The 13,101-nt window shown below is 42.3% G+C and overlaps 1 protein-coding gene across 2 annotated transcripts in view; it reads left to right on the forward strand.

The window, feature by feature from the left end:
* Positions 1-5,992: 5,992 nt before the first annotated feature.
* Positions 5,993-13,101, forward strand: part of acoxl (acyl-CoA oxidase-like) — a 396,539-nt gene continuing 389,430 nt past the window's right edge. For both annotated transcript variants that reach the window (XM_072246892.1, XM_072246899.1), the window contains exons 1-2: positions 5,993-6,301; positions 10,617-10,713. In XM_072246892.1, coding sequence (XP_072102993.1) covers positions 6,123-6,301; positions 10,617-10,713 — 276 coding nt within the window. In that variant the 5' untranslated portion in view covers positions 5,993-6,122. The remainder of the gene's footprint in view (positions 6,302-10,616; positions 10,714-13,101) is intronic.

The raw sequence follows: 13,101 nt of genomic DNA on the forward strand, positions 1-13,101 counted from the left end.
GGGCATCAAAGGTTATGGTGAGAAGGCAGGGGAGTGGGACTAAATGGGAGAATGGATCAACTCATGATGGAATGGTGGAGCGGACTTGATGGGCCGAATGGCCGACTTCTGCCCCTTTGCCTTATGGTCTTATTTGGCCCACCAATTCCGTGCATATGATCAAACACCCATTTTATTTATTTCCACATTAATCTTTTATTCTCCCCAAAATCCTCATCTTTTTCATGTATGTCCCGCTGCCACATTCTGCTACTCCCCTGTACACCAGTGTCAATTAACTTGTGAAAGTGTACATCTTTGGGATGTGGGAGGAAATTGGTGTTCTTTAGGAAACCTACACAGCACCTGGCACCCAGTTGACATTTCACTGAAGGTTTTCTGAAGAGCTAAAATCTTAAATGAGGGTTTTTATAGATTTTTTTAAAAGAAGTATTTAAAGTGACCGTTGGTTCGAGAGCAGGGGTCCCCAACCTTTTTCACACCATGGACCCCACCATTAACCGAGGGGTCTGAGGACACCGGGTTGGAAATCTCTGTTCTAGATTATGCTCAGCATTTGGAGTACCCAGGAGGCTGTGGAGCCAAGTTTTACTTGTGCCTGCTGCTGTGGCTGTCATGCGCTTCTGACAGCCAGATGACATGACATGCTGTTCCCTACAAGGAGCTGTGGCTGTCATAGGGTCACAGAGCATGGAAGTAGAGGTGTATGCCCAACTCATCCATGTTGATGTGTTGCCTAGCACGCTAGTCCCATCTGGTTATTTTTGATCCTTAGCCCCCTTACCTGTGTATTTACCTTAAAGGCTTTTAAATGTTGATAATGTGCCCACCTCAACCACCTCTTTCGGCAGAACATTCCAAATATGCACCACTCTTTGTGCAAAGAAGTTTCCCTGGAACAACCAGATGTCTTGGAGATTCCCACTGTTATGTTATGGAAAATAGGCATTCTGAGTCACTGTGCTGTGTGATGGCCAGTTTTCCTACCCCTTTCCTCTCACATAACTGGGAGCTCCTTCAGCGATGCCACGTTTTCCCAGGTGGCACATGCTCCCCGGAACCATGCATTCAACTGATTCTTTGCAGGTTTCTGACCAAATTGCACATCATTCTGGCTTGAACGTTGATTGCGGCACATTCATTCTATCCCTCAGAGCACCTCCACCAGAGGGACAGCAGATCAGGAAAATGACTCGCCACCAGTTCCTTAAGGCCAATTAGAAATTGACAATGAATTCATATACAGTACTGAAAAAAATGAATATAAATTTTAAAAATTGCAGTGCAAGTGTTTTAAAAAAACACCAATAACGTGAGGAAATAAGTCCTTCTTGGTTATGTAAGCCCCTCAGAATTTAAAGCATCTCAATTGTCTTTCCCCTCAGCTTTCTCTATTCCAAACTAAAGAACCTCAGGCCATCCACCGATCTTCCACCTGGGCATGTTGCTGACTCAATATCAAATTCAACAACTTTAAGTTTCTAAAGCCTCTTTTTACATCGGAACTGGCCAATTCTGATGTTAGTAACCCACCTGTGATATTAGCTCGGTTTTATTCTCTCTACTACCAAGGCCTGATCTACTGGGCATTTCCTAATGTTATACATTTTTCAGATTCTACATATTGATTTGTTTGATCTCTCTTTTTAAGCGTCCTTGTTAACATGATAGCTTCATCAATAGCTGTTCACCATGACAATCCTGACTTCAACCTTTATTTTATATCTCCATCCTCTACCTTTGTGCAACTTGAAAACCAATTTGGTTTCTCTCATTCCTGGCTCTTATGAAAGATCTTCAACTTCAAATGTTAACCTCATTTCACTTTCTACATATGCAGCCTGACCTTTAAGCATTTTTATTTTTATTTCAAATTTATAACATTTGCAGTTTAAAATTTTTTTTCAGTCTATCTTACCTTTCAATTTTGGCAACATCCTTGTAAATCTAATCAGCATCCTTTACAATGCAATTGCATCTTTCCTGTAATGTGGTGATTGGAGCTGTGCAAGTACTCAATCTACTGCCTTGACCAGACTTTGTTTTGAGCCCACCTGTACTAAATTTCCCTTACATCACTGTAATCATGTGCTTGGTTATTTTTACTTTATATTTTTTTCATCATGTCCATTTTCTCATCTACTTTAACATGAAAAAGTTAATGTATAATGATTACTTTTACTCCTGTCTTTTCTCAATGAAACATTCTTGACTTCCTTACCTTATCCTTTAGAACTAGATCCAGCAGTGCAAACCAGTTCATTGGACTGAAAACCTACCAAATGATAAAAAAAAAATCCTGGTTGCATTTTACAAATTTCTCATCCTCTTTGGCCTTTACATGCTTTCTGCTCAATCTATATTCATATAATTGGAATGTCTTAAAATGATTCAGCTACAAAGAAGGTATGACAGTGGCTATATTTCATTTGGAGTTTGAGGAGATTTGGTATGTCACCGAAGACACTCACAAATTTCTACAGATGTACCCTAGAAAGTATTCTAACTGGCTGCATCACCGTCTGTTTTTCTTGGGGTGGGAGGTGGGGAGTGGAGGTTATGGCACAGGATTGAAATAAGCTGTAGAGAGTTGTAAACTTAGTCAGCTTCATCATGTAGTATCCAGGACACCTTCAAGGAGCGATGCCTTATAAAGGTGGCATCATTAAGAATGCCCATCACCCAGGTCATGCCTTGTTCTCATTGCTACCATCAAGAAGGAGGTACAGGAACCTGAAGGCATGCACTCAACAATTCAGGAACAGCTTCTTCCTGATTTCTGAATGGACATTTAACCCATGAACATGACCTCACTACTTTTTTTTTATATTTGCAGTACTTAATTAATGTGACTATTTAATATACTGTACATATACTTACTGTAATTCACAGATCTTTTTCTCTATTATTATGTATTGCATTGTACTGCTGCCACAAAGACAACAAATTTCATGTCATGTGCTGGTGATGTTAAACTTGATTCTGATACTGATACTGCTCCGATTTATTCACATTCACTCTTGGATTTTCTACATGGTTGTTCCACTATATTCTCATGTTTTGCTGGAGTCTATTGCAAATACATATCTAGAAATTTAATAATTTTTTTCAGTTCCTAATCAGATATACTCAATCTTTCTTCCCTTTGGCAAACTGATATGTTGTACATGTTTGGGACCCAACTATTAGACTATGGAAATCAGAGAGAGATGGATTATCAAAGTTTGGAAAAAAGGAAGAATTTTAATTACCTGAAACATAAAGTTATGATACTTTGAAAATATAGTGTTTGAAATATAGTAAGTGGTGTCTTTGACTTCCCAAAACACTCACAGCCATGAGTCAATGCTGATGGAAGAAAAAATCCTATTTGTATTTTACAAGGTTCCCACAATAGCAATTAAATAAATAATTAGAACATCAATTCTGTGTGTTTTCGAGGAGTAAATTATAGCTCAGATGCTGAGAGTATTCCCCTATGCTATTTGTAATCCTACCTGAGATGGAGCATTTGAATAATGTCACCTTAGACAATGCAGAACTCTTTCAATAGTGTTTAATTGTCAGCTTGGGATGGTATTTAACAGGAAATTAGAAGCCTGAACAAGAAAGGTACAATTGTAATCATGCATAACAGTTGAAGAAAGACAAGATGTTTGAAAGCTTGAGGATTTGAGGACTCAAAGGGACCTGATTTGAAAGAGAAACTGAGGCCAGCATAGACCATTCATGATCATACTGATTGGTGGGAAAGGTTGAGGGTCCTGGCCGCCCACTCCTGCTCCTAATTTCTCATGTATTCTTGCATAATCATTACTTTGATATAGACCTAGTTTTTGGCTAATGAAATCAGTAACAAAACGGTGAATAAGGAACTACCGAGTGTATACAGGACGGCTTGCTAGACCATTCAATTGAAGAACCGACTAAATGATGCAGACCTTTCTAGACTGGATATTGTGTAAAAAGAGATAAATAATTTTGTTGTGAAAGTCTCCTTGGAGAGGAGAGAATGCCCATGGAGTCAATGCTGTATTGCAGTCAAGGAAAATTATAACCTTATAGTCTTCTTCCAGTTTCCTTTTGAGAGTGCTGATTAATTCTGGTTAACCAACCATAAAAGTTGCAAATTCCAGATCTGAACAGTATTATGTAAGCAATCCTTGGTGACATAAGGATTACTTAATCATAACTGCACCCCCTAGTTTCCTGACAGACATTCTGTGAAGAGTTCCACTTTAATGGCATCTGGAGGAGACAAAAGAATAGACAGTCATAGTAATGAGGGCAAAATGATACACAAGGACAGAGTGTGAGGGGCAAGATTTAAAGGGAACCAGAGAGGCAAGCTTTTCACACAGAGGGTATATGGAAGGAGCTGCCAGGGGAATGAATGGTAGAGGTGGGTATGATTACAACATTTTAAAGATATTTGGTCAGATGGTGCCTGAGGGAGGAAAGGAATTGGTGACCTTTCTGGTCAAAATCCCACACTGATGCGGGGTGTTGAACTGAAACTTTGACAATTCCTTTCCTCACACAAATGCTGCTTGACCCCCGAGTTTCTCCAGCAGATTGGTAGTTGTTCCAGATTTAGAGGGATATGAGCCAAATGCGGGAAAGTGGGATGAGCACAGAAAGGCACATTGATAAGTGTGGACAAGGGTCTGTTTCCATGATGTATTAACTCTATGGCACGTGACAAACTTAGAGGAGAATATATTTGCTTGTTGCCAAAAGCCTTGTGGAGTTCTGATCAAAGCAAGCATTCTCAGCACTATTGGGGCAGCAGTTTTAAGTTCCTGAGAGTTAGCGTATGGGATGACCTGTTCTCAGTCCGGAACATTGTCGTAATCACATGAAAGGCACACCAGTGTCTTCTCTGTCTTAAAAGTTTAGGGAGGTTCGGCACGTCACTAATACCCAACAAACTTACACAGATGTGCCGATGAAAGTACCCTGAGTGGTTACATTATGGTCAGGTACGGCAATCTGAATGCGAAAGAATTTCGCAAGCTGCAGAGAGGAGAGAACTCAGCCCAATATATCACAGGCACATATCTCCCCGCATTAAACATCTACAGGAGGCGCTGCCTCTCTAAGTCTACACCTATCATGAAAGGTCCCCCACCATCCGGCCCACGCCACCGTCTCGCAGCTACCCTCTGGCAGCCGGTACAGAAGTCCAAAATCCCACACCACCAGGTTCAATAGCACCTGCTTACCTTGAATCATTTGATTCTTGAACCAACCTGCACAACCCTAATCACTACCTCAGTATAGCAACGCCATGACTACAATGGACGTTTTTTTTTGTTCTCGTCTTCTTTCTGGTACAAAATCGGGTATAATTTATATTTAATTTCTTGTTAACGTATATGATGCTATGAGCCTGTGATGCTGCTGCAAAGTTTTCATTGCACCTGCGTATACATGTATTGAATTGACTTTATTTCTTACATCCTTCAAGGTGTAATCTTTACGTTACGTCTGTCTGAATGTGCAAATTATAGTAATTTGTGATAAGTAGTACGTACAGTAAGATATACAACAGAACAGTCAATATAGCTTAGAAATACAATTGTGTCAGCATGGATTATTAGTCTGATGGCCTGGTGGAAGAAGCTATCCGGAGCCTGTTGATCCTGGCTTTTATGCTGCGGTACCGTTTCCCGGATGGTAGCAGCTGGAACGGTTTGTGGCTGGGGTGACTCGGTTCCCCATTGATCCTTCGGGCCCTTTTTACGCACCTGCCTTTGTCAATGTCCTGAACAGAAGGAAGTGGCAAGTTCACATCCCTGTATCGTGCATATGACAATCAACCCGACTTTGACAATTTTTGTTTAAAGAAAACGCTGTTTTCTCGTGCTGTGGCACATGGCATCTGCTGTTTTCCTTGCCAGGGAAAATTTTAGCCGTAGTTGGGCAGCCCATAGCAGGTACCGCAGCCGGAGTTGGGCTTCCACACGCTGCCCCGCCCCCCGCATGCGTGCTGACGCGCCGGGAGCCGCGCGAACCCCGGGTGCGGGAAATGTTACACAGAGTGGGGGAGAAAAGATACATTTTACCCGGAAACGAGGCAGAGAAGTAAAGGGAGTTGGGGGGTAAAACAAGTACGAAATATGCGGGGAGATCATTCTCAGCACCAGCTTCAGGAAGAGGAAGAGGAAGATAATATAATAGAAGAGAGATTGGGCATTAGAGACACTTCGCTGGCCAGGTACCTGGACGGGCAGCATTGGAAGCTGAAGAATCAGCTCCGGCGGCAGACCGCACAGAGCCAACTGTTCCGCCAGCACAGGTAAGCCGGTACTCGGGGTACACAATCCCATATACACCCTGCTATACCCCAAGCCTTTCAAGCCGGCCGCGTCAGCCAGTGGGATCCTTCCTCTTTCCGGGTTACAGTTTATTTAAAATGTTACCTTGAGTGGCGTGTGATGCGGGCTCTCGTCTTCACAGTTTACTGTGTTAATCTGTCTATCCCTCTGGGCGGTCTTGTTTGAATCATTTCTTGATCTGTTATACAGTTACAGTTAGACTTGAAGAAGAGTCTCGGCCCGAAACGTCGACTGTTTATTCATTTCCATAGAGACTGCCTGACCTGCTGAATTCCCCCAGCATTGTGTGTGTGTGTATTGCTTGACATGTATACTGTTTGTTTAATGCTTTTTTTTGAAATATTAAAGCAATTGGCCCCGTGTTGCCCTGCATCTGAACCCTGTAAATGATTTAATACTATTGTAAGCAAATGTATTGACTGACCTTTAAACATAGAATGTCAAGAGTGAAAGATTAAGATTACCTCTGGTAAATGACTCACCATAATACTTCATTCAAATTACATCTGTCAAATAATTTTATTTTAAAAATGATAAACCAGGCAAAATGTGTGGGAGGTTATTCAATTGTAGCATTGATGGCCTGGGAGGGAAACAGTAAATATCTCTGAAGGCATAGAGGATGGACAAGAGTATGAAGGCAAGGAATCTGCAAATTCACTTGGTGCCCCTATCAGCATTGTTTGGATTTCATCAGATACTGCTAGCTAACTGGAATTGTATAGAATCTGTTGTCCAACTCTTAGTGGAAGGCCCCTTTAGCTAACAGATTGTGAAACTCCCATTGTAAACTCCATAATCACTCTACCTTAGACCTCTTTACTTCTTACTAATGTGGTTGGATTTGAATTGTGTCTTTTCTTCGCTGCACCAGTAATGCCTGTAGTTCAGAAAACATGTCCCAGCACACCTCGCAAGAGTGTCAAGCAAAGTTTGACACTGAGTTGCACAATTTATTTCGGCAGGTAATCAGGAATTTGTCCCAAGTGATACGTTTCAAAGAGCAGCTTAACAGTGAATAATTCCCAGCCCTGATGAAGGGTCTCGGCCCAAAATGTTGACTGTTCACTCTTTACCATAGATGCTACCTGACCTGCTGAGTTTCTCCAGCATTTTGTGTGTGTAGTGAAGATGAGGGAGAGTGAAACCCAGAGTAAAGGGTGCGAGGCACATTTCTAAGACTTCGAGTGAAGCCAGAGGAGGAAGATGTGGGGACTGTAAAGGAAGGGACTGGAGGAGAGATCAAGGATAGGTAGCGGTGAAGTCACTTGAAAACAGCTGCAGGAATTTTTACATCAAGACGTTGGTTAACTCAGAGCTAATGCAAATTAGCATCCTGGTTGACTGGGCCAGAGTGTGTTACAACACATCTTGCAGATGTTTGGATCTACCAGACAAGGACAAAGGAAAGGATGCCAGGAGCATCATTGGAATAGTCAAATCTAGAGTTAACAGTGACACAGAGGAAACATTCTGCTGCATATGAGGTGAGTCATTGCAGGGTTAGATGCAAATGCGTTAACTCAGTGGGCCAAAGGGACAATTTCTGTGATCTATAGGTCTGCACTATTCTCTGAAAACACCTTTTCATCATCACCTGACTGGTTTGGACAATTAACCCAGTTTCATTTTCAACATTCCACTCACAGTCACAATAATATGTAGTGCCTTCTCTTTCTGACTCTTCTGACTCCTCACAAGAAATGTAACCATGACAACCATGCTGCCCGTTCGTAAAATCACTCAAACTGACACCATCAATTTCCAAAGCAGCACGCACAAAATTTCGGAGGAACTCAGCAGGCCATGCGGCATCTATGGAAAAGAGTAAACAGTTGACGTTTTGGGCTGAGACCCTGCACTAGCGTGCTGCAGGTTACCCTCACCAGCACTTTCCCTAGATTGAAACGCTGCTTGCCTGACATCCAACAGAGAACAAACAGAAATTTCCTCCAACAGGACAAAACAGCACTATACTTCGAGCCTATCAGAGACTCCATTTCCCCATCAATGGCTTCTTCATTCAGGCCAGAACCAAACCAGATTACTCATTTATTAGAGACACAGAGCGTAATAGGCCCTTCCACCCCTTTGAGCCTCGCCGTCCTGCAACCCCCGATTTAACCCTAGCCTAATCACGGGGCGATTTACAGTGACAATTAAGCTAGGAACCGGAACGTCTTTGGACTGCGGGATCGTTGGCACTTCAGTGTCGCATTTGTTTCCGGAATGACCTTCACAGCAGAAAAATGTAGGTAATTAGAAATGAAGCCAGGTTATTTGCCCTGACCAGCTGGGTAATGATAAAGAGGCATCAGAGGTAGTGTGGTCAACTGTAGAGCCATTGCTTATAGAGATATACAGGATGGAAATGTTCACTTTGGTCCACTGAATACTTGCTGGCCATTAACCATTTATTTACACTCAATCCTACATTAATTCTCTTTTATTCTTCCCACATTCTCACCAACTACTCCTGCATTCTCTTACACATCAAGGACAATTCACAATGGTAGTTACAATACCCCTGCGATGATATATTTCTGAGATGTAGAAAGAATCTAGAGTGCCTGGAGCAACACACATGGTCACAGAGTAAACCTGCAAACTCCATGCAGACAGTATCCAGGATCAGAATTGAGCCTGAGCCTCTGGTGCTGTGAGGCAGCAGCTCTACTAGTTACACAACCTTACTGTCCTCCTCCTCCTCCAGGAAGATAAGGACAAGGGCTGATCTTTGCGTCAATCGCGATTCCCGTCATTGGGATGAATATTTTTCTAATTCACCAGCTTCATAGCACTATTTGTCTTGACCTTCTGCTCAGGCCACCTCTCTGATTTCTAATAATAATGAATGGATTTTGTTTTCTTTTGTAATAAAACCTTCCTTTTCCTTGGCTGTTCTATGAGGTTGAACAAGAGAATACTTTGATTAATCCTGAACCACAGGAATTAGATATAGACCAGACCAAGTAAGGATGGGAATTACTTTCCCTGAAGAATATTTGGGAGGCAGAAGAATTTTTGATCAGAGTCCAGTGTTTTTTTTATTATTACTGCAGATTAATATTTTATTTATTGAAATACAGTGTGGAATAGGTCCTTCTGGCCCTTTGAGCCACGCTGCCCAGCAATCCTACAATTTAATCCTAGCCTCACCACAAGGCAATTTACAATGACCAGTCAACCTACCAACCGGTACATCTTTGGACTGTGGGAGGAAGCTAGAACACCCAGAGGAAAACCACGTGGTTACAGGGAGAACGTACAAACTCCTTACAGGCAGCAGTGGGAATTGAACCCGTGTCTCCTGTACTGTAAAGTGTTGTGCTGATCACTGCACTACTGTGCCACTCCAATAGAATTTATTCTATTTTCAAAGTATTCCAAATTCAAAATTTCCTGTCTGCTACTATGGAAATTGAATTTGTCTGTGAAGCCATAGTTCAGGCCTCTAGTTGTTTGTCCAATAACTTAACTTCCATGTATTTCTGAAGTCCTGTGTATCCCTAATTTTTCTTTGTTGGGTGACTGACTGAGCTTTGGACTGCTGACCACCATTCCTTCCCTTCTCAAATGCTATTAAATGAATGTAAAAAACACAGTCTGGATCTTGTGCTTGTTTCTGCCCATGTTCCTCCTTGTGGCTCAATTTTACCTTGCTGATTCTCTTGCTTGATGCCTTGGAGCATTCTGGTGCATTAAATGCTTGTGTAATTGCAAGTTGTATCATGCAATTTCAGATTGTTGTCAGTTGGAATTTGAGAATAATTGATATTACTGTTGACAATATTGTGTGGCACGTGGCCAAGTGGTTAGGGTGTTGGACTAGCAATCTGAAGGTCGTGGGTTCGAGCCTTAGCCGAGGCAGCGTGTGTGTCCTTGAGCAAGGCACTTAACCACACAATGCTCTAGTCTACCCAGCTGAGAATGCATACCGAATGCTGGGGGTTAATCTCGCGATAGACTGGCGTCCTATCTGGGGGGGGGGGGGGTGGTTGTCTCAGTCTCAGTCACTTCACACCATGGAAACCGGCATAAGCACCGGCCTGATGAGCCACAAGGCCCGTCACAGACTTTAAACTGTTGACAATAATCTGAAGTATTTTACATCCCTAAAGTATGCAAATGCAGAGATACCGAGTTTCTGTTTAATTCTACTTTACCATTTAAATTTCAGTTTTGTAAGGTGATAAATAATTTAACTGAGTGTGTTTTGCGTTGATGAAAGTAGGAGTTGATATAATTGTATTAACAGAAATCTGTTCTTTATAGGTATGACTTGAATCTAGATGAAATGCGTGACCTGTCTTCTGAACGAGTCAAGTATGTTATAAAGTTACCAATGGTTCAACAACAATTGGAAGAACAGGTATTCTTGCAGAATAATTTTCTTGCAAAGAACCAATCCTAATAGTGTCATATATATGTCAATAGAATATATATCAATAGAATTGGGACTTGAGAACATGATCCTGAGTTGACACTTTAAGACAATTCTGAGTTATGTGTACCGTGCCCTGACAAAGTATTTAGCTCCTACAATTATTTTCACATTTTACTGTCTCATTTTCTAAATTTAAAATACATTGAGGTTGGTGTTTTTTAAGCTAATCTATAAAACATTGTGCATAATGTCAAGTCAAAAGAAAAATTTTGAAACTTGTCAACTATTTACTAAAAATTAAAAATCAAAATTGTGAGGCTGAAAAAGTAGTCATTCCCTTTGTAACTGACATTAGCATATTGAATGACCTGTCTTGGGCCCAGCACATAAACTGAGTGGCCACTTTATTAGGTACCTCTAGTACCTAATAAAGTAGTCACTGAGTGTATGTTCCTGGTCTTCTGATGCTGTAGGATTGATGTGCTGTACGTTCGGAGATGCTCTTCTGCACACCACTGTTGCAACGCGTGGTTATTTGAGTTACTGTTGCCTACCTGTCAGCTCGAACCAGTCTGGTTGCTCTCCTCTGACCTCTCTCATTAACAAGGTGTTTTTGCCCAGAGAACCGCTGCTCTCTGGATGTTTTTTTGTTTCTCGCACCATTCTCTGTGAACTCTAGACACTTTCGTGCATGATAATCCCAGAAGGTCAGCAGTTTCTGAGATACTCTGAAGATACTGAGATAACCACACCAGCAGGCACCAACAATCATTCCAAAGTCATCACATTTCTTCCCCATTCTGATGTTTGGACTGAACAACAACTGAACCTTTTGACCATGTCTACATGCTTTTATGCATTGAGTTGCCGCCACATGATTGGCTGATTAGATATTTGCATTAATGAGCAGGTGTACAGGTTACCTAATAAAGTGGCTGTGTGTTGATATAAACATAAGGAAGGCATTGGAGGGTTGGTTTATCACTAAACACTCTACAGATGTACTATTGAATGCGTCCTGACTGGTTGCATCATGGTCTGGTGTTGCAAATTTAACGTGCAGGAATGTAAGAGGCTGTAGGGAGTAGTGAACTCTGTTCAGTAAATCATAGGCACTTCCCTCCCCGTCATTAGTATCTGAAGATGCCGCCTCATGAAGGTAATATCCATCGCCCGGAACATCGTCTCCACACCCCACTGCCCACGGGAGGACTGCAGTGAGGAGGAGTCTGTAACCCACCTCTTCGCACACTGTCAGTTCGCAAAGGGGGTGTGGAGGAGGATGGATGGGCTGGGGTCACGTTTCATCCCCAGCAGCTGCGTAACAGAGGACTCTCTGATCTACGGGCTGTTCCCGGGGACGCACACAGACCAGCATCCGGTGCTGCTGGCAGATCATCAACTTGGTGAAAGACGCTCTTTGGTCGGCCCGAAACTCGATGATCTACCAGCACATGGAGGTGTCCGTGGGAGAATGCTGCCGACTGGCACATTCTCGGCTGCGGGAGTACGTGCTGAGGGACGCACTGAAACTTGGTGCAGCCACCGCAGGGGCCTGGTGGGGAAGGACCACAGTATAGGTTTCTCCACCCGTGGGAGTGGGAGGGGTCGGGTGGCGGGGAGTATACCCCTCAACAATGGTGTGGGAAGGTGAAACAACAGAGTGCCACGTGGGTGGCCAAAAGTGTGGAAATGTATAGACTGTAACGGAAACATCTGTAAAGGATTGACAGTCATTGAATGGTTTATTGTACATAATTTTATTTTTGAATGAAGTATATTTTGAAATTTAAAAAGACATCCATAATCAAAGATCCCCACCATCTGAGCCGTGGAGGAAGAGAAGCCTGAAGTCCCATTGCACCAGGTTCAAGACAGCAACTTCCCTTTAACCACTCAGTTCTTGAACCAGCCTAATCCCTCCACTTCAGCAACACTATGGGCACTTTGGTAACTTTGCACTAAAATAGACTTTTGTTTTAGTTGTGTTCTTTCTTGTAAAATTGTGTATAATTTATGTTTTTCTTATGAATGCTGCTTACATGATGTTATGTGGCTGTGATGCTGCTGCAAGTAAGTTCTTCATTATATCTGCATATACAAATGTAGTTGTGCATATGACTATAAATTTGACTTTGACTTTCACCTTGGGGTGGTATATATTGTGATGGTTAGATAGTCGGAGACTTTTATACAGGATAGGGGGTCTAAAGCAAGAGGGCAGGGGTTCCCAGCATGGGGTCCACAGACCTTCTGCTCAATGGTATTGGTCCATGGCATAATAAAGGTCGGGAACTCCTGGTTTAAGGGGGTGGGGAGAAACCTAACAGAGATCTGAGGAGCAGATTTTTCCAAACACGGGGTGGTCCTTGT

This window comes from Mobula birostris, chromosome 2, assembly GCF_030028105.1.
Source record: "Mobula birostris isolate sMobBir1 chromosome 2, sMobBir1.hap1, whole genome shotgun sequence".
Lineage (NCBI taxonomy): Eukaryota > Metazoa > Chordata > Chondrichthyes > Myliobatiformes > Myliobatidae > Mobula > Mobula birostris.